At 49.0% G+C, this 18,746-nt stretch overlaps 1 protein-coding gene across 1 annotated transcript; it reads right to left on the bottom strand.

The window, feature by feature from the left end:
• Positions 1–1,699: 1,699 nt before the first annotated feature.
• On the bottom strand, positions 1,700–10,952 carry Hdgf (heparin binding growth factor). Its single transcript, XM_038311844.2, has 6 exons — positions 10,683–10,952; positions 4,469–4,545; positions 4,184–4,322; positions 3,442–3,627; positions 3,035–3,252; positions 1,700–2,845 (listed from the first exon to the last, which is right to left on the bottom strand). Exons 1-6 carry the CDS (start codon positions 10,767–10,769, stop codon positions 2,839–2,841), a joined length of 714 nt encoding a protein of 237 aa, XP_038167772.1. The 5' UTR covers positions 10,770–10,952; the 3' UTR covers positions 1,700–2,838.
• Between the last annotated feature and the right edge of the window lie 7,794 nt (positions 10,953–18,746).

The following is an 18,746-nucleotide window of genomic DNA, read 5'->3' as shown; positions in this document are numbered from 1 at the left end:
TGACCATTTGTGGATCCTCTTCACACTCCCATTTCTTTCTCTTTTTTGAAGTACTAGAGATCAAACCTAGGTCCTAAAGCGTCTCTATATAACCGACCTCATGCATACCTGCACGAAAGCTTGCTGAACATCTGCAGATGGTTTTTTTTTTTTTTTTTTTTTTTTGAGACAGGGTTTCTGTGTGTAGCTTTGGAGCCTGTCCTGGAACTCAGTTCTGTAGACCAGGCTGGCCTTGAACTCTTGAGATCTACCTGCCTCTGCCTCCCTGAGTGCACCACCACCGCCTGGCTTGACTTTAAAATAATTTTTAAATTTATTGGGCTGGTTAGATAGCTGGTCAGATAGTGGGTAAAGGCACCTACCTGCATGATGACCTGGGTCCCACATGGTAAAGACTGATTCCTGAAAATTGTCCTTTGACCTTCACAAAGGCACACAAAGTAAAATGTAATAAAAATTTAGATTTATAAGTATTTTGCCTCCACGCATTGTATGTACCACATCTGTGCCTGGTACACAGGGAAGGGAAGTCAGAAAAAGAGTATTGGATCCCTTGGAGCTGAAGTTATGGGTGGTTCTGCGTCAGTAGAGGTGCTGGTACTTAGTGAGATTAGAGATTTAACTCAGCAAGGCCCTGGTTGCATTAGAGCAGGCACCTGTGCCACCACACCCCTGTGGAGGTTAGAGGACATCTTCCAGATTGTTGAGGCAGGTGACAGATGACCAGATGAGTCCCTTTTCTGTGCCTAAAAGCACACCCAGCTTTTCTGGTCTCTGGAAGAAAAGTCAGGTCATCTGGCTTGTGTAGAAAGCACAAACTTCTGATGCCCCTTCCTCCATCTTCTGTGTGCTGGGGATTATAGCCATGCTATAATCACACCTGCTTTTTGCTGTGGTTGGGGACCAAATCCAGGGCTTTGATTTGTGAACACTAGGCAATTTACCAACTGAGGTATGTGTGTCTTTATGTATATATCCTTAGCCCCTTAAAACCTATTTCTTATGCCTTTTTTTAATGTGTACATGGCGGGGGTGGGAGGGCAGGGTGGTTCGAACATGGGCTTTTTTTGTACAGCCCAGGCTGGCACTGAACTCATGATCCTCCTGCCTTCCCACTGGTGAGTATACAGATTTGTGCTACCACACCTGGCTCAAAAATATGTTAGACTAGTTGCTGAAGAAAAGGCTCAACAAGCAGTTGCTGCTCTTGCAGAGGACTTGGGTTTGGTTGCCACAACTCCAGTACCAGAGGACTCAATGGCTTCTTCTGACCTCCTCGGGTACCAGGAAATGTGCAAATGTGATGCACATACGTAAATGTGGGCAAAACACCCATAAAAAAATTATACAGGGCTGGAGAGATGGCTCAGTGGTTAAGAGCATTGCCTGCTCTTCCAAAGGTACTGAGTTCAATTCCCAACAACCACATGGTGGCTCACAACCATCTGTAATGAGGTCTGGTGCCCTTTTCTGCCCTTCAGGCATACACGCAGAAAGAATATTGTATACATAATAAATAAATATTTTTAAAAATATATACAAATGTTTTTGACCCTCCCAGACACTTGCAAGGGTAGAATGGATGGTGTGGGTTTGTGCAGTCTCGTGTGGGAATGGACACCGAGGAAGAGATCTACTTGTCTCCCTTCCCCTCTTCAGTCATCCCAGACACTCAAAAACAATTAGTCAGGATCCAGGATAGTAATCAACGGCTTTATTTTCCTAGAATTCAAATTGTCTATGGTTCTCAGAGCTACACTTCCAAAGCTACAGTCAGCAATTTTTCTTCAGAGCCCAAGGGAGGGATAGGAACAAAAGAAGGAAGGGGGCATAAGAAACCCAGAGGAGGCTGGGAGAGAGCACTTTTCCCGGTATTCAGTGGGCTACAAACTGGATGTGTGCCAACACCAGAGGACCAACTCTGGAAGAACATCAAAGCCCCAGCTCCAAGGAGTCATCAACTCCAACAGAAAGGGAGCCTCCCAGTGCACCCCAGAAACGGGTCAGTAGTGGGGGGCACACAAAGGGCTGGGATTAATAGGTTGTTTTTTTTTCCTTTTTGTAATTTTCTTTTATTAAAAACATTCCCTAAAAAATGTATCTTTTCCTTTCTGTCTGGGTGATATATCTGACTAGAGGCTGGCCTTGAGCTCAGTGGGAAGAGGGAAGAAGGCAGCAGGGTCTCCCCATGTTACCCATCTCTGACCTGAGATCTAGAGACACCACAAATGATGAGTCAGTCTTTCAGATTATCAGCTCTCCAGGTCCTTGACCCCAACAATGTGGAAACCCCAAAGTCTTGATGTTAAACTACAACTCCCTGAACCCTAGGGTTCAGAAAAAAAAAAAAGTTCTCAAAATCATCAAGGATGTATGGATGGGAGCCTCTTTCCCAGTGTCCCCCTTTCTTGAATTTGGGCAGATGGGAAAATAGGTGTAGGAGCAAGAGCTCAGGAGATGCCACCCAAGAACCCATACGCAAGTTAATATTCCATTACCCTTCTCCTGTCCCGCCCAGCCCAAAGGTCTAGAGTACCTGCAAGGAGGGCAAAGGTGTCAAGAGGTGGAAACAGCAGCCCAGACCCCAACGCAAGTCTTAGGAGACAAATCTAAGGAGATAACGGCCCCGTCTCATTCCAGGGCACATGGTACAGGGACCTGGAGGTGAAGATCAAGCCAGTCTCCAGGAGGTGGGCTTAAAAAAGGAGAAACTGAGTGAAGGAGGAGAGTGAGTTGGGTGGGAAAAGGGTTCCCAGTTTGCAGGCCATGGCCAGTTTCCCCAGTAGCACCCAGACAGCAGCAGGAACGGGGCAGGGGCTCCTCTTGAAACATTGGTGGCTACAGGCTGCAGGGGAGGGTTGGAGGGAGAAGGGTTAATGGTGTGGCCTTGGCCTGGCCTTGCCCAAGCCAGTACAGGTCTTCTGGGAGAGCCCACCCAGCCTCCAGACAGCCTGACTACTGCACACCCTTTTCCGTGTCCTCCTTTCCACGTATGGTGAGCCCTCCCAGCCCATTGCCAAGCTAGCTCACCCACCTCTCATGATCTCTGACACCCTGGGCTTCGGCCTCTTCCTTGGTAGACTCCTCCTCGTCTTCCTCTTCCTCTGGAGGAGGTCCCCGGCCAGAGTCTGGCTCAGAGGGGGTGCTGTTCTTCTCCATCTCTACGGGTAGGGGCCTCTCACCCTCCAAGGTAGCCACCTCCTTTTCTTCCTCTTCATGGTCTCCTGACTCCTTGGGACGTTTAGGGGAGTCCTAGGACAGATTGTCAGAGGACATCAACTGAGACTAGAGACAGTTAATCTCCCTGTGCCTACAACCCTCCTCAGGGCCTCTTTCCAGAGTGCTACCCACTGTCCAGCTATCCTCTGCTACCCAGAAAACCTGTGCCCCACTCTTCAGTTGGATCCCCAGAAAATGCTGCAGGCATGTCCTGGCAGTCACCTCCAGCATGTCCCCTGCTCTCCTCTTCAGCACCCCCTTCTCGTTCTTCTCCTTGGCCGGCTCGTCGATGACCAGCTTCCCCTCCTCATCGCTGCTGCCCTCGGCTCCGCCTTTCTTGTCGCCATCGCCCTCGGGGCCTCCAGGCTCCAGCCCAGCCTCTTCCACACAGCTCTTTTTCCGGGAGGACTGTGAAGACATCAGAGGAGGAATGGCACCAGAGACTAGTCCCTCCCCAACCACCCCCTAGACACTCACTCCTTCTTCTGCCCACCTCTCCCCCACCCCCACCCAGGTGCCCAGTCTCACAAGTGATTTGAGACCCACCTCTGTTGATTAGCCCTGGGGTTAACCCACAGGCCGGGCAGGCAGGGCTCTGTGCAGGAGGGGGGAGGGCTGGAGCAGGAGGCAAAACCTCGGGTCAACTTCTCCCAAAGGGATCTGGGACCCGTTCCCCACGACCCCGCTCACCCTGCCCTCCCGCCTTGTCCTGCCCGGCTCACAAGAACCTCCTCTTGGAAGGTTGTGTCCTCTTACTAATGTTGGGCCCAACAAAGGCTTACCCCACTTACACATCCATCCTATTCTTGTTCGCAATGCCACCGGCAGTGGCCCCTAACTACAAGGAACCCCACACCCTCCAGTCCCTCTCTTAAGAAGTCCTATCACGACCACCCCAAAGGCCTTGAGATTCTGGGCAAGGCTCCTGGACCCACATACACCTGCCTTCCAGGGCTCTGCTCACCTGGTAGCCAGAGGCCTTGACTGTAGGGTTGTTCTCGATCTCCCAAAGCCCCTCGCTGAACCCTTTCCTCTTGTTGGGCTTGCCAAACTTCTCCTTGGATTCCTCATAAGGGAAGAGGTCTTTGGGGCCCAGGAATGCCCTGGGGAGAGATGGGAGACTGTGCTCTCAAGCCCCAAGCTGCCACCAAGCTAAATGCCAGACACGGACAGATATCATCACTCCCCCCTTTCCCCACAATGGTGTTCCCACAGTGTCCCATCTGCACCCCACTGGCCCCTCACTCACGTCTCGTGGGTTCCAAAAAAAAAGACTTGGTATTTGTTGGCTGTTGATTTCACAGCAGCCTCAGGCATCTCATCAATCTAGGGCAGGAAAGGAAGAGAAGAGGTGAGTTTGAGTCCCAAGGCCTCATTCTAGGCAAGGTGATGTTTGTATAAAGTCAGACAGAACAGGACTCCAGAGAATACTCAATTTGCAAAACATGGTTAGTAGTACAACTTGTCCAAATTAAAGTAACAGGAAAGTCTAACAAATCCAGGGCGGCTCCACTCTCCTTCAGAGAACATCTCCAGTGTCCAATCCTGGCCAAAGTGCCAATCTCTCTGCCACTCCTAAGACCAATACTGTTACTTCTTTGTATTTTGAGACAGTGCCTTGCTATGCAGCCCAGCCTGATCCTCCTGCCTCAGTCACATACCTATCTCCAACTACGAAATGTCAAACAATCTCAACCCACCCCTTCTCAATGCAAAGTCGGAACTCCCCACCACCAGGATTTCCTCTGTGTAGCCCTGGCTATCCTCAACCAGGCTGGCCTCAAACTCAGACATCCACCTGCTTGTCTCCCGAGTGCTGGGATTAAAGGTGTGACCACCATATGTCTGCTCTGCTACATTTAGACCGGCCTTGGACAGGTTGGTGAGCCTCTGCCTGTTTCCCATCTGTAAAATATTGAGTCACAGCACTTAAGTCACAGGGTTGGGGGTGCTTAATGAGAAGTTAACACTGCCCTTCCTGTCGGCCTGTCAAGTTTACTAAATTCTTTCTGAGCAGCTTCAACCCCACCATCATGCCCCCCAGAAACTTTCATCTCTGACCAGGGGACCCCTAGGACATACCCTCCTAACATTTCCCCTTTACAGTTCCAATTTTACAAACATACTCATTACTTGGTGGGTATTTTTGTGAGCTATCTGTACTTTTTTTTTTGGTGACAGGATCTCACCATATATAGCTCAGGCTGTAACTCATGATTCTGCTGTCCAAAGTAGTACCCACCACACCCAGATCAGGTTGACTTGCATCTCCAGCACACATGAGTCAGGCCTGGTGATACAGTTCTGAAATCCTGATGGGCACTGTGGTGCACACCTTTAATCACAGCACTCTGGGAGGCAGAGGAAAGCAGATCTCTGAGTTCAAAGCCAGTCTTGTATATATATTGAGTTCCAGGACAGTCAAAGCTACATAGTGAGACCCTGTATCAAACAAAAACAAACCACCAAAACAAATAAATATAAAAATTTTATTTTATTTTTTAATTTACATTTATCTATTTTATTACATCTATCTATCTATCTATCTATCTATCTATCTATCTATCTATCTATCTGGTTTTTTCCAGGCTATCTATCTATCGATCCATCAATTGGTTTTTTCCAGGCAGGGCTTTTCTGTGTAGCTCGCTCTATTTGTCTGTCTGTCGGGTTATTTTCCAGGCAGGGTTTCTCTGTGTAGCCCTGGCTGTCCTGGAACTCACTTTACAGACTAGGTTGGCCTTGAAAGCTAGTTAAAATACGTCTGAAAACTTTGAAAGTCACTAAAATAAGTAAAATCTTTTTTACAGATAGGGATACTGAATCAAGAAAGACATGCCCTTCCCAAGAAAAAAACGACACATTATAACAAGGACCAGATTTCAAGCCTAATCCCCCCCCCCTTTTTTTGAGTGTTTCTTTGTATAGTTTTGGCTATCCTGGAACTAATTAATTAGACCAGGCTGGCCTTGAACTCAGAGATCCGCCTGCCTCTGCCTCCGGAGTGTTGGGATTAAATGTCTGCACCACCGCCCAACTCTAATTTTCTTTAAACACACAGACACACACACACACACACACACACACACACACACACACGTACGTTTTCCACACCGTTATCCCTGTATACCTCATGAATGCCTGAGGAAGCCAGAAGAGAATGTCAGATCCCCTGAGACAGGTTTTTTGTGAGCTGCCATGCAGACGCTGAGAATAGAATCCCAGGTCCTATGGAAGAGCAGCCAGTGCTCTTAACCACCAAGGCTTCTTTTCAATCTAGACCTAATTTCTTGAGATCACTTGCCCGATGACCCAGGAGGAATTTTGCAGTAAAGGTAGTAAGTGCTGAGGTTAGTTTGAAATCAAGATAGAACAGTTGGCCAGCTTAGCCTCGGATTGTCCTGAAGTTCAGGCCAAGCCAAACTGTTGGGGCAGGGACTACAACTCCCAGCAATCCTTGCAACACTCCCAAATGCCCGCCCTCCTCCAGAGGCCAGGTGGCCATGTTGGCTGAGGCTGCAGACACAAACCTAAGAGGCAGGCCAAGGCAGTGGTTAGAGAAAGAGGGCCCACTGGGAACACTGAGGAGACTGGGAGGCTGTGACTAGAATGAGCTGAGTGGGTATGACTCGGAAGGGCATCTTGCCCCAGACTTGGAAGTCTTTAGGCTTCTGGGCTTCTCCCTCTTGCCCCGTGGCCTCTGGGGACTTCAGCCCAGCCCCTCCCCCTAGGAAAGCACAAGTCAAACTAAGCCCAGCCCAAGAATCAGGAGATGCTGGGGTGTGGGAACCTGGTGGAAAGGCACGCAGTTCCCCCACAACCGTGATCCCCATCACTATGACAACTCAACTCCGCCCCTCCGGGGCCACTCAGCCACCAGGAATGTGACCACCCCTCCCCCCAGGCCTGCCATCCAGGATTGGGGAGGAGGGAACACTAAAACCTGTAATCTGGCAGGCCGGTCTTGGGCTGTATGTAAAACTAAGCTAGGACTGGAAAGCAAAGGGGGAGGGGGACATGCTCTAAGGAGTGGGGACAGGGAGGAGCTGGACAGGATACCTGACTCGAGTTATCTGCTAGCCCCCCTCTCTCTTCTCAGAGGTTAGCGCGCGCGCGCACACACACACACACACACACAAGGGTGGGAGGCCTCTAGGGCTTAAGCGATCCCAGGAGACAAGTAAAGGACAACGGTAGCAAGGCTCTCTCATAGGCCTGACACCTATGCGGGGGTGGGAGGTAGGGGGTGGGGTGGGGATCCAGGCTGAAGTGCTGGAGAGCCCACACCCAAGTCCGGGGATCACTGCTTTCAGCCTGGTAATACAGTGTAATGAAAGGGAAGAGAGGAGACTCAAGACTCTCTCCAAAGAACACCGACTGAAACGCCTCATCTTCCCATGGAGAGCAAACAACAGGCAGAATCTAAATCGTGTGGCAGGGGACCCAGGAGGCCTCTAGCCGCCCAGTCCTAGACACAAGGCTGGATGGAATTAGACATACCAACTCCACCAGTCCTGACAACTTCCAGCTACATAAAGGTTGGGTGTGGAGGAATGAGAGCAGATAGGCCTCTTCCTTAAGAGGCTCATTTTCCAACAACCCTAACTATTATATGTAGGTGTAGCAGGTAGGGTTGGGGGATGGGAATGCTTTCCGCTCAAAAGTTTTTCCAATCCCCTCCCCCCCCCATAAAAGAGGAGAAATCTCTTCTGGGGCAGCACCCCCACCCCCAGCTACAAAGGAGCAACTGTCTTTCCTGGGGCTTAGATGTGAGGGCAGCTCTTCTCAAAGAAGTCTGTCTTGAATCTGTCTCCCAGGTGGTGACTAAACTCGGTGAGTCAAAGGAGAGTAAGCCAGGGTGGGGCCAGATGTGCTGGGGACCCTACCACACTTCCTCCTCTATCCAACTGGAAGAAGATTCTGAAACTCCTCTGCATTTACATCAGACAGGCCCCTAACACTAGAAACCCCATCCTGTCCAGGCCAGAGGCCTTTGAAGCCATTTGCAGTGTTCACAGGAGCAGGGAGACCTGAACACCATGCCCACAGCACTCAGAGCCCAAGCAGGTCCAAGATCACCAGGCATTTAGGAAGGCTGATGAAAGCTAGGAACACACTAGCTCATCTGGCTGACTTGACCTAGCGGAACCAGAATGTCCAGGACAGTAGACACCTCAGTGTGGCAACGCCAAAGACAGAAAAGAGAAAAGAGTCAGGAGGGAGGCTCTAGACTGCTCCAGAGCGTGGTCTCCAGGATTGGGAGAGTAGAAAGGCCCCCAGGGTGGACTGGATGAGAGGGAAACTCGGCTTGTTAGTGCCTGGAGATCCTCCAGGAAGTCAGGCAGGCAGAAGAGGGAAGAAGGGAAGATGGAGCCATCAGGCATTCTTCCAGTCAGGCCTGCTACCATGTGGCCCCTATGACCAATCTCAAGCCCTTTTAGTCTTTCCAGAAGCAGAAATGAGGGAAGCAAGGTGCAAGAGGCGACCTGCATCAGGGCTGAAGATTCTGGCTACACCCTGGAGCAACCAGCTTCTGCCTTCCTCCTCCTCCAACTCAGGAAGAACTAAGACAGGTTCTAAGGAATTGGGGGTCAGGGAGACAGACTGTTTTCTCCTTTTGGGAACCAAGAGGAATCCTTAGAGCGGTGATAGCCTTGGATGTCCCCCTCCCCTTAAGTGTTATAACCAAACCAGCCAAGTGTTGGGGTGCCTATCTCTGAGACCCACTTTCAACTCTATCTCAAAGGTCGAGGCCTCAATAGAGAAAGAAATCGCCTCTCTGTCCTCCCTTCTGTCCTGCAGCTCACACTGAAAAGAAACGGATGGTATGATGGTATCCCTGTTCCACTGTGTCTTCTAGCCAAAGGTCTCAAGGAGTAAGACACATCACAAGATCCCTAAATCTACACTTCATAGTATTTCTCCTTTCTCAGGCATAGCTTACCACTGAACTTTTGTCTCGGCGCCAGCAAGGGGAAGCAGTAGTAGAAACCTGGGTTCAATTCTTGTTCTGCCCAAGAAGCCAGTGCAGGGTAAAGTACATGACTGTTCACATCTCTCTCTCTCTCTCTCTCTGTCTCTCTCTCTCTCTCTCTCTCTCTCTCTCTGTCTCTCTCTCTCTCTCTCTCTCTCTCTCTCTCTCTCTCTCTCTCTCTCTCTCTCTCTCTCTCACACACACACACACACACACACACACACACACACTGCCTAGCTTCAGTCAAGCCCTTCTAAGGCTCTGGAACCGAATCTGGTTTCTCTCTGCACTTCACTCCCAAGCCAGAGGCCAGGCCTTATTTGACCCACTTGAAAGTTTCAGAGAGCAAGGAGCTCAGGCAAGTGGGATTGGACACACGCTTTGCGAGGAGAGAGTATGGAGAACCACTTGGGTTTTTTCAATCATCAAGCTGGCCCAACACCCTGAATAGTAACCAAAAGAGCATGGAGGAACTTCCTGAGCCAGATGAACAGTCAGCCATGCTGGAAAAGCCAAAGCCTCAAAAGCACTACTGCTTTGGGACCCCTCCTTCAGGCCTTTCTGCCCTAGGATTTCAGTTTACACACACCCCACACCCTAGGGGCTGAGTCATGCCTTCAGCCAGTACCAAGGGCCCCTCTACATTCACTTTGAAGTTGCCAGAAGCACCCACACACTCACTTAACCTTTCCCTTGGAGGAAAGGTGATCAACACAGCAGGCTTTCGGCCCCACCCTCCCACCTGGCCAGGTGCTGGAATGGGGAAGGCCCTTGTGTTGGCGGGTTGAAACAACCACATGGCCGACACAGGCCTCTGGGAGAGGCTCGCTGGTGTGCTGCGGAGGCAATTCGCTCGCCCACAATCCCCCGCCTCACCAAGGTGATCTGTACAGGTCTTCCCAAGCACACGAGGCCTTGCTGCCTACAGTTCCAAATCGGAGCTGGCGGCATATGGAGGGATGCTCTCGTAAAGCTAAGGGCTAACGGGTTGTAGCAGAGTTACCCATAGGCAGACCATTTCTTAAGTCCCCCCAATCACTCCACGACCCTCCCAACTTCAGATTTCCTACAAAATACTAGAAGAAAGTTTGCTAGACGACAGCTCTACCTCCACTTAGCCCTCTGTGGACTGGGACCCTTCGCAACCGTTTGCCCAGAAAGAGAAATCCGAACTGAAGGCAACTATCAATAGAGACTCGGGGCTCCCCGAAGGGGTTAGGAGTCGCGCCAGAAGAAGCGACTCACAACCGGGCCGCTCCCCGACCGTGCGCCCAAAGCCTCGGCCGGTAGGAGAGTTGCGGGCGGACTGAGCACGCGGCGCCACCGGCCAGGTGCTGGCCCCCGCCATCCGTTATGTAAGCGGTGGAGGACTCCCACCAGGGCGAGCAGGCCCGGCGCCCCTGCCCCTCCGCCCGCTCTGCGCTTGGTGACCGAGCCCTCCCGATCGTTATGCAACCGCATCAAGGCCCGCGATGGCCCCACTGCTCACCCGGGCCGGCCAGTGTGGGTATCCCTTCATCTTCGCGAACACCAGGTCCCCACATTTGTACTCCTTCTGCCGGTTGGATCGCGACATGTTGGGGCCGCGGGAGCCCCGGGCTCCGCGCCGAGCCGGGAAGCGCGAGCCCAAGTTTGCGCGTGCGGCGGTTGTGGCGCCGCTGCGCTCCGGCCCTCGCGCGGCCCCCGCCTCGATGGTGGCCCCTGGCGCGAGCTCCGGAGCAGCCACGGCGTCTGCGCCCGCGCGCCGCTCGGACGGGGCGGGCGCGGTGGGCAACGCTCGGCTCGGGGCGCGCTCGTGCGCTTGTTTGTGTTTGAAATTCAATTGCTCCCTCCTCAGTGCGAGGCCGCTTCCTCCACCCCACCCCCCGCGGCCCACTCCTCCCCTTGCACTCCCGCCCGCGGCGGTTCGATGAGCGCAGATGCTCGACGCCTGATGCCTGCCCCGGGCCCGGCGCCCAACCTGGAAGCCTCAGGTTGTGAGCGGCGGCACAGGCCTGAGGAGCCGAGCGCCGAGCTCGCCGAGCGGGCTTTGTGTGCGGGTGGGTGGTGAGTGCCAGCTCCCGAGGAGCGGGCGCCTGCTGGACAAGCTGCACGTGCCCCTCCCTCCTGCTCCGCGGGGCGCTGCCAGCCTGCCAGGCGGGGCCTACTGTTGCACAGTGTCCCCCTACCCTATTCCGTGTTCCTACCCACGTATCTAGTCAGCCGCTGGCTTCTAGCAAGACGGCCAAGGCGAGAGGCGTGGGTAACGCAGAACGGTGTACTGGCCATCCTGGGCTTCCACGTGCTTCTTTTGGGGATGGGGTCGGGTGATAAGAGTTCGAATCTTAGTAGGGCAGCCTAAACAGTGGAGGAAAGACTTGAAACTGGTAGTCCCATGGTGCCCAAGAGATTGTGGGCATTTTCGGTGCAGTAGATGCTCATAATCTATGCTGCTGCCTAGTAAATTATTTGGACTTCCACCAGCTTGTTGGTTCTTTTTTTATTCTTTGGATTCTTTTGGGGGCCTGCTACCCAGTTCCCAAATAAACACATATGGAGACTTTTTCATACTAATGAATGCCTGGCCTTAGCTTGGCTTATTTCTAGCCAGCTTTCCTTTTTAAATTATCCCGACTACCTTTTGTCTCTGAGATTTTTCTTTCTTAATCTTACTTCCAGGCTTACCCCTTGACTGGCTGAAGTAGTAGAACCCTAACATTTTCTTCTCCTTGCTCCTGCCCCTCCCTCTTTCTCCTTTTATTTATTCTCTCTGCCTGCCAGTCCTGCCTATCGTTTCTCCTGCCTTGCTATTGGCGGTCCAGCTCTATAGTAGACCAGTCAGGTGTTTTAGACAAAGTAACACAACTTTAACACAGAATTAAACAAATGCAACATAAAAGAATGCAACACATCTTTGCATCAGTAAACAAATGTTCCACAGCATAAACAAATGTAACACATCTTAAAATAATATTCCATAACACCAGCTAACCTCACAAAATGAGAAGTTCCTAAAGGGTAAAGACTGGACTATCACTAAATCCTGTGTGGAGATTTATAATCCTGGTAATCGGAAAGGACTTTGCCAAAGCCATGTCTTTGAGAATGAATATGACTTCATTAAATTCTGGAATACTGTCCTGGTGGTGGTGAGTCCTTGAGTCAGGGCTTCTCCATGCAGCCCTGGCTGCCCTGGAACTCATGCTTGCAGACCAGGCTGGTCTTGAATTTAGGTCCTCCAGCCTCTGCCTCCTGAGTGCTGAGATTAAAGCTGTGCACCACCACTGCATGGCCTGGGTTATCTTCTTAGGTTATGATGGGAATGATGGACCCGAAACCTGCTCTCAGATCACAACCCAAACAAGAATTTTGTTGTACTTACATTTCTATTTGTTGGAATTAGTTCTTTATTGTTATTTTTGTTTTTTGTTTTTGTTTTGTTTTGTTTTGTTTTTGAGACAGTCTTACTATTTAGCCTTGGCCTGCCTGGAGCTCACAGATCAGCTTGCCTATTCTTCCTGAGAGCTGGAATTAAAGATATGCTATGCATCCCTATTGACCTATTGTCCATTTCAAAGAGATTTGAAGTTTGTTTTTAATTTGTGCTTCTAAATGTATGCCCCATGTGTGCAGAAGAGGGCTTCCGAGCCCCTGAAACTGGGGCTCATTGTGAGCCCATTAATGCGGGTGCTGGGAGCTGAACTTGCATCTACTGGAGGAGCAGCAAGTGTCCTTAACCACTGAGCCACCTCTCCAGCCTTAATCACAACTTCTTAAAGAAGTTTCTTTTTTTAACTTTATTTAACTTTATTTCATGCACACTGGTATAATGATATCAGATTTTCTTGAATTGGAGCTACAAACAGCTGCAAGCTGCCATGTGGGTGCTGGGAATTGAACTCTGGTCCTCTGGAGGAGCAGTCAGTGCTCTTAACCACTGAGCCATCTCACCAGCCCCTTAAAGAAGTTTCTTGAGTGAGTCCAGTGTAAATAGGTTTACTTTTGGGCCACCAACCAGCTCCCAAATCATGACACAGAGACTTATTATTAGTTTTGAGTAACTGGCCTAGTTTAGGCATATTTCTGGCTAGCTCTTTTAACTTAAATTAACCTGCTTCTTTTTTATTTGTTTTTTTTTTTTCCAGACAAGGTTTCTCTGTGTCACAGTCCTGGTTGTCCTGGAACTCTCTCTGTACACCGGTGTACAGAGTGATTCGCCTGTCTCTGCCTCCCAAGTGCTAGAATTAAAGGCGTGTGCCACCACCATCCAGCTGTTAGGAATAGTTCCTAACGCGAGCTCCCTGCCAACGCAAAATTAACAATCAAGCCAAATCAAAACAAGCAGAATTAAGAAGTATCCAGGTTTAATGGAAGTTCTGCGTGCTCTTGGGTGGCCCCAAGGGAGAACTGGGTAGCCTCGAAAAAACCCAACTCCCAGGAGGAAGAAAGGAAGACCACGTGTTCCTCTTGGGGGGGGGGGTTGGTGGTGGGGGGATCACTTAACTACTCAGGGAGGGGTCAGGACCCACAGGGAGGGATCAGGACCCACAGGGAGGGGTCAGGACCTGGCCTGCTGGATTTGGAGTCCAGACCAGGCTTGGAGGCTGGGATAGATGCAAGGGGCAGGGGCCTACGCTCCCAACTTGACGCTAACATAGTTCTCTTTATCTACCTTTTGCCTCGGGACTTTTTACCTTTACTTACTTTCTTGTTGTCTCTATTTTGGTTGGCTAGTAGCTGCCTGACTTCTTGCCCTGGGTGTGTTCTACTTTCTCCTCTTTTTTAACCTAGATTTCTCCTCCTATTTATTCTCTCTACCTAGATATTGACCATTCAGCTCTTTATTAGACCAATTAGGTGCATTACGCAGGCGAGGTGAAACAAATGCAACACGTCTTTTCTTTCTTTCCTTTTTTTTTTTTTCTGAGACAGAGTTTTTTTTTTCTGTCCTGGAACTCGCTCTATAGACCAGAGAGACTTCAAACTCACAGAGATCCACCTGTCTCTGCCTCCCAAGTGCTGGAATTAAAGGCCTGTGCCACCACCACCCGGCAACACATCTTTTCATAATTAAATACACATCCTTACGTTAAATTCAACACTTTTTTTTTGTAGCCCAGGCTGGTCTCGAACTCACAGACTCACAGAGATCTGCCTGCCTCTGCCTCCCGAGTGCTGGGATTAAAGGCATGCACCACCATCGCCCAGCAGAAGCAACACATCTTTACATAACTAAAGTAATATTACACAGCATAAGCAAATGTAACACATCTTTGCCTGGTTAAAATAATATTCCACAACAGTTTTTCCTTCATGTCCTGCTAGTACGAAGTTTTATTGTGTTTAAACTTTTCAAATCATGCACATTCCAAAGTACTTAAAATTCAAGTCCTGTCCTTTTCTTCACTTTGTTAAAAGTCAATAAGATTTCTTTTTTTCACTTTTTGGTTTTTCGAGACAGGGTTTCTCTATGTAGCCCTGGCTGTCCTGGAACTCACTCTGTAGACCAGGCTGGCCTCAAACTCACCAAGATCTGCCTGCCTCTGCCTCCTGAGTGCTGGGATTAAAGGCATGCGCCACCACCACCCAGCAAAGATTTCTAAATTCTTGGTGGGGTTGAGAATAGAGTAGAACAGAAATGATCTCTGAGACTTGATCCCTAGCATCACACATAAAAAACGAAGAAAACGTTGTCATGGCAGCAGCCTCCTTGGCCTCTCCCTCACCCACCCATACAGACAGCATGCCAAGCAGTGTTCCTTTGTTGCAGTAACCTTCCCTGCTTTTGTTGCAATTTAATATCCAAGTTCTTAGATCAACTCCAACAGCCGTCCTACCCAAGCCATGAACCTTAGAGGCTCAGTTACAACACGAGCAGAAGCCTGGGCCTTTGGGGGTTCCGGCTTCCTGTTGTTCTTTAAGACTGGGAATTTTCTTCAAGAGCAAATTATTGATATCCGGGTTTTCTCTTCGGATCCATTGGTCCTCCCATCTGTTCTTATGCCAATACCAGGCTGTTTTCAGGACTGTAGCTCTGTAGTAGAGTTTGAAATCAGGGATTGTGATGCCTCCAGAAGTTCTTTTATTGCTCAGGATTGTTTTGGCTATCATGGGTTTTTGCTTTTCCATATGAAGTTGAGTACCGTTCTTTCGAGGACTGTGAAGAATTTTGCTGGGATTTTGATGGGCATTGCGTTGAATCTGTGAGAAACCCTGTCTTGAAAAACAAAAAGACAAAACAAAAACCAACCAGACAACAACAAGAAGAAACTTTAAAAGAATGTCTAGAAAAGAAATATAAAATGTTTAGGTTGAAGACAGGCTACAGCTCATGTATATGAAGTGTAAGTATACAAAATGTTGATTATTTTCCCAGAAATCTTAAAATATGTTTTTAAATTAATATGCCAAGTAAAAAAGCAAGGCTGGGGCAGGAGAGATGCTCAGAGGGTAAGAGCACTGACTGTGCTTATAGAGGACCCAGGGCCAATTCGTAGCTCCCACATGGCAGCTCACAGCTGTCTGTTCCTGATACTCTTTTTTTCTTTTCGTTTTTTTTTGTTTTTTTTTGTTTTTTTGTTTTTTGGGTTTTGTTTTGTTTTGTTGTTTTTGAGACAGGGTTCCTCTGTAGCTGTAACTTTGGAGACTGTCCTGGAGGGAACTCACTCTGTAGACCAGGCTGGCCTCAAACTCACAGAGATCTACCTGCCTCTGCCTCCTGAGTGCTATGATTAAAGGCGTGCGCCACCACTGCCCAGCATTTTTTTTTTGCCTGACACTCTTACACAGGCATACACACACAGGCAAAACACCAATGCACATAAAAGAATAAATCAATATAGCAAGGCTACATTTTTGCCATTCAAGGACTGTGCTTAGACATTCCTAAGATCATTTGACCTAATATAAACTTGTCAGTTTCATTTGGAGACTGTTACAATTTGTTGTATTATGTTGATAAACTGGCTTTTACTGTGGACATACATATTTAAGTTATTTAAATTAGCTTCTAGAGTCACTAAAAAAGCTAAATCTGGCTGGGTGGTGGTGCTCGTGTTTTTGAGATGAGGTTTCTCTGTGTAGCGTTGGCTGTCCTGGAGTTTGCCCTGTACACTAGGCTGGGGTTGAGCTCTTTTGGACAATTTTCACTATAACACATTCATCGCATTTCCTCTTTTCCTCTTAGCAATGCCCGTGTGTAGTGTGGAGCCGCGGGCTGCATTCCCGCCGCCCAGCTCTCGGCCACCTGGCTAGCTTATGCCCCAAAATAAGAACACACAAACTGTATTCATTTAAACACTGCCTGGCCCATTAGTTTCAGCCTCTTATTGTCTAATTCTCATATCTTGCTTTGACCCATATTTAGTAATCTGTGTAGCACCACGAGGTGATGTCTTACTGGGAAGGATTCAGCATGTCTGACCTGGCGGCTGGCTCCATCACGGCTGGCCCAGAGAGGAGAGGCATGGCGATTGCTCAGAGAGGAGAGGCATGACGATTGCCCAAGGTGTCTGCCTCACTCCCAGCATCCTGTTCTGTCTACTCCACCCACCTACATTCTAACCTATCAGGCCAAGCAGTTTCTTTATTAATTAACCAATGAAATTGTCAGATAGATAGAAGACACACCTACATCACCTGTGAGACTCCTTGTGATGTGAAGGGTGAGACTCCTTTCTGTGGTGTGAAGGGTGTTCTCTCACTTAGCTGTGGTTCACACCATATGTCTGGTGTAGGCTGTTCCCCAGGACTAAATGGTTTATTTTCTTTATATAACAAATTCTGTGGATGTCAATAATACCACACATCTCTACCTCAGGGGTGAGATTTCCTGCCACTTTTCTTTCTGGCAAGGTCTGAGGTCATTCCCAGCAGCACTGCATACAGGAGCTAGCTGACAAGGATGAGACAGAGTGGCTGGAATACCACCACTCAGTCACAAGCCTCAAGTTCCTCTGCTTTCTGTCTGGTACTGGAGACTACAGCAGTGAGTCAGGAGGACTTGTTTTGACATGTCTGGTTACACCTTACACTCTCCATCCAAGGGTGTTGTGGGATATTACTTGTTTATGCTGTATTTGTTTAATTATGTAAAGATGTGTTGCTGTTTTACCTTGCCTGCCTAAGGTACCTGATTGGTCTAATAAAATGCTGAATAGCCAATAGCTAGGCAGTAAAGGGATAGGCAAGGTTGGCAGGGAGAAAGGATAAAGAGGAGGAGGAGTCTAGGCTCTTGAGGTGTAATGAGGAGCTGCGGGCGGCTTCCCGCCACCCTGCTCTCGGCCACTGGCTAGCTTAAAACCCGAAATAACAACACACAAATTGTATTCTTTTAAACACTGTCTGGCTCATTAGTTCCATCCTCTTATTATCTAATTCTCACATCTCTTGTTTTAACCCATATCTAATAATCTGTGTAACACCACGAATGGTGTCTTACCGGGAAAGATTCAGCATGTCTGAACTGGCGGCTGGCTCCATCTCATCTCTCTGAGGAGAGGCACGGCGGTCTGGCTAACTTAGGAGAGGCGTGGCATCTGACTGAGCCATCTACCTCACTTCCTTCTACCTGTTCTGTCTACTCCACCCACCTAAGGGCTGGCCAAGGCAGTTTCTTTATTAATGAATGAAATCAACATAAACAGAAGACTCTCCCACATCATTGAGGAAAGAGAGAACCAGAAGAGGAAAGAAGGAGAAGAAGAAGATGCCTGGGGCCAACCAGCCAGGCAGCCACCAATCAGTCAGACAAAGAGTAGGACATACAGTATGAAAGAAAGGTAAAAATCCCCTAGGCAAAACATAGATGAAGAAGAACAGGTTAACTGAAGTTTTAAGAGCTAGTGGGACAAGCATAAGTTAAGGCCAAGCATTCACAACTAATAAGTCTCCAGTTCTTAACTTGGGAGCTGGTTGCTGGCTCAGAAAAAAGCCTGCTACAGGGTATTGCTGCAGAGATACTGGGGACAGGAAGTGAGAGGCACAGGGACCGTCTCCTCTTCTGGACTGATAATACTGAGCTCTGGGGCCTCTCTGTCTCCTTCTCTGGAATGATAACCTCTTCTGACATCTTGCTGCAAGACACTGATTGTAATTTCTGTTGAGGACAAGTGGCAGTGGTGGGGACTGAAAGGCCATTTCTTTTTTTCCTCTTTTTTAATACTTCAAACTTACTTTATTTTTTTAATGTTTATTTATTTATTATGTATACAATATTCTGTCTGTGTGTATGCCTGCAGACCAGAAGAGGGCACCAGACCCCATTACAGATGGTTGTGAGCCACCATGTGGTTGCTGGGAGTTGAACTCAGGACCTTTGGAAGAGCAGGCAATGCTCTTAACCTCTGAGCCATCTCTCCAGCCCCTGAAAGGCCATTTCTGTTAGCACATTTTGCCTGTGGGTTCAGGGCTTTGTTTATTCACTTGGTCAATCATTCATTCCTTTCACAACTATTCTTGGCCTGCTGGAATGGCAGACCCTGGGTCAGTGCTGTAGCATGGTATCCCATGGAAGGGGATAGCAGGGAGTGGTAGCATGCACATTTATTACATTTAAGCTCTTGGGAAGCAGAAG

Source organism: Arvicola amphibius, chromosome 14 (assembly GCF_903992535.2).
Source record: "Arvicola amphibius chromosome 14, mArvAmp1.2, whole genome shotgun sequence".
Taxonomy (NCBI): Eukaryota; Metazoa; Chordata; class Mammalia; order Rodentia; family Cricetidae; genus Arvicola; species Arvicola amphibius.
Note: the sequence above shows the minus strand (reverse complement) of the source record. Positions and strands in the feature narration are given on the sequence as shown.

Excerpts from the sequence above, each read along its gene's own strand:
- Hdgf (XM_038311844.2), bottom strand. The coding sequence starts at position 10,769 with ATGTCGCGATCCAACCGGCAGAAGGAGTACAAATGTGGGGACCTGGTG. Across the intron at positions 4,546-10,682 it reads ACCCACACTGGCCGGCCCGG|ATTGATGAGATGCCTGAGGC; the intron begins GTGAGCAGTGGG and ends TTCCTGCCCTAG. Across the intron at positions 3,253-3,441 it reads GAGCAGGGGACATGCTGGAG|GACTCCCCTAAACGTCCCAA; the intron begins GTGACTGCCAGG and ends AATCTGTCCTAG.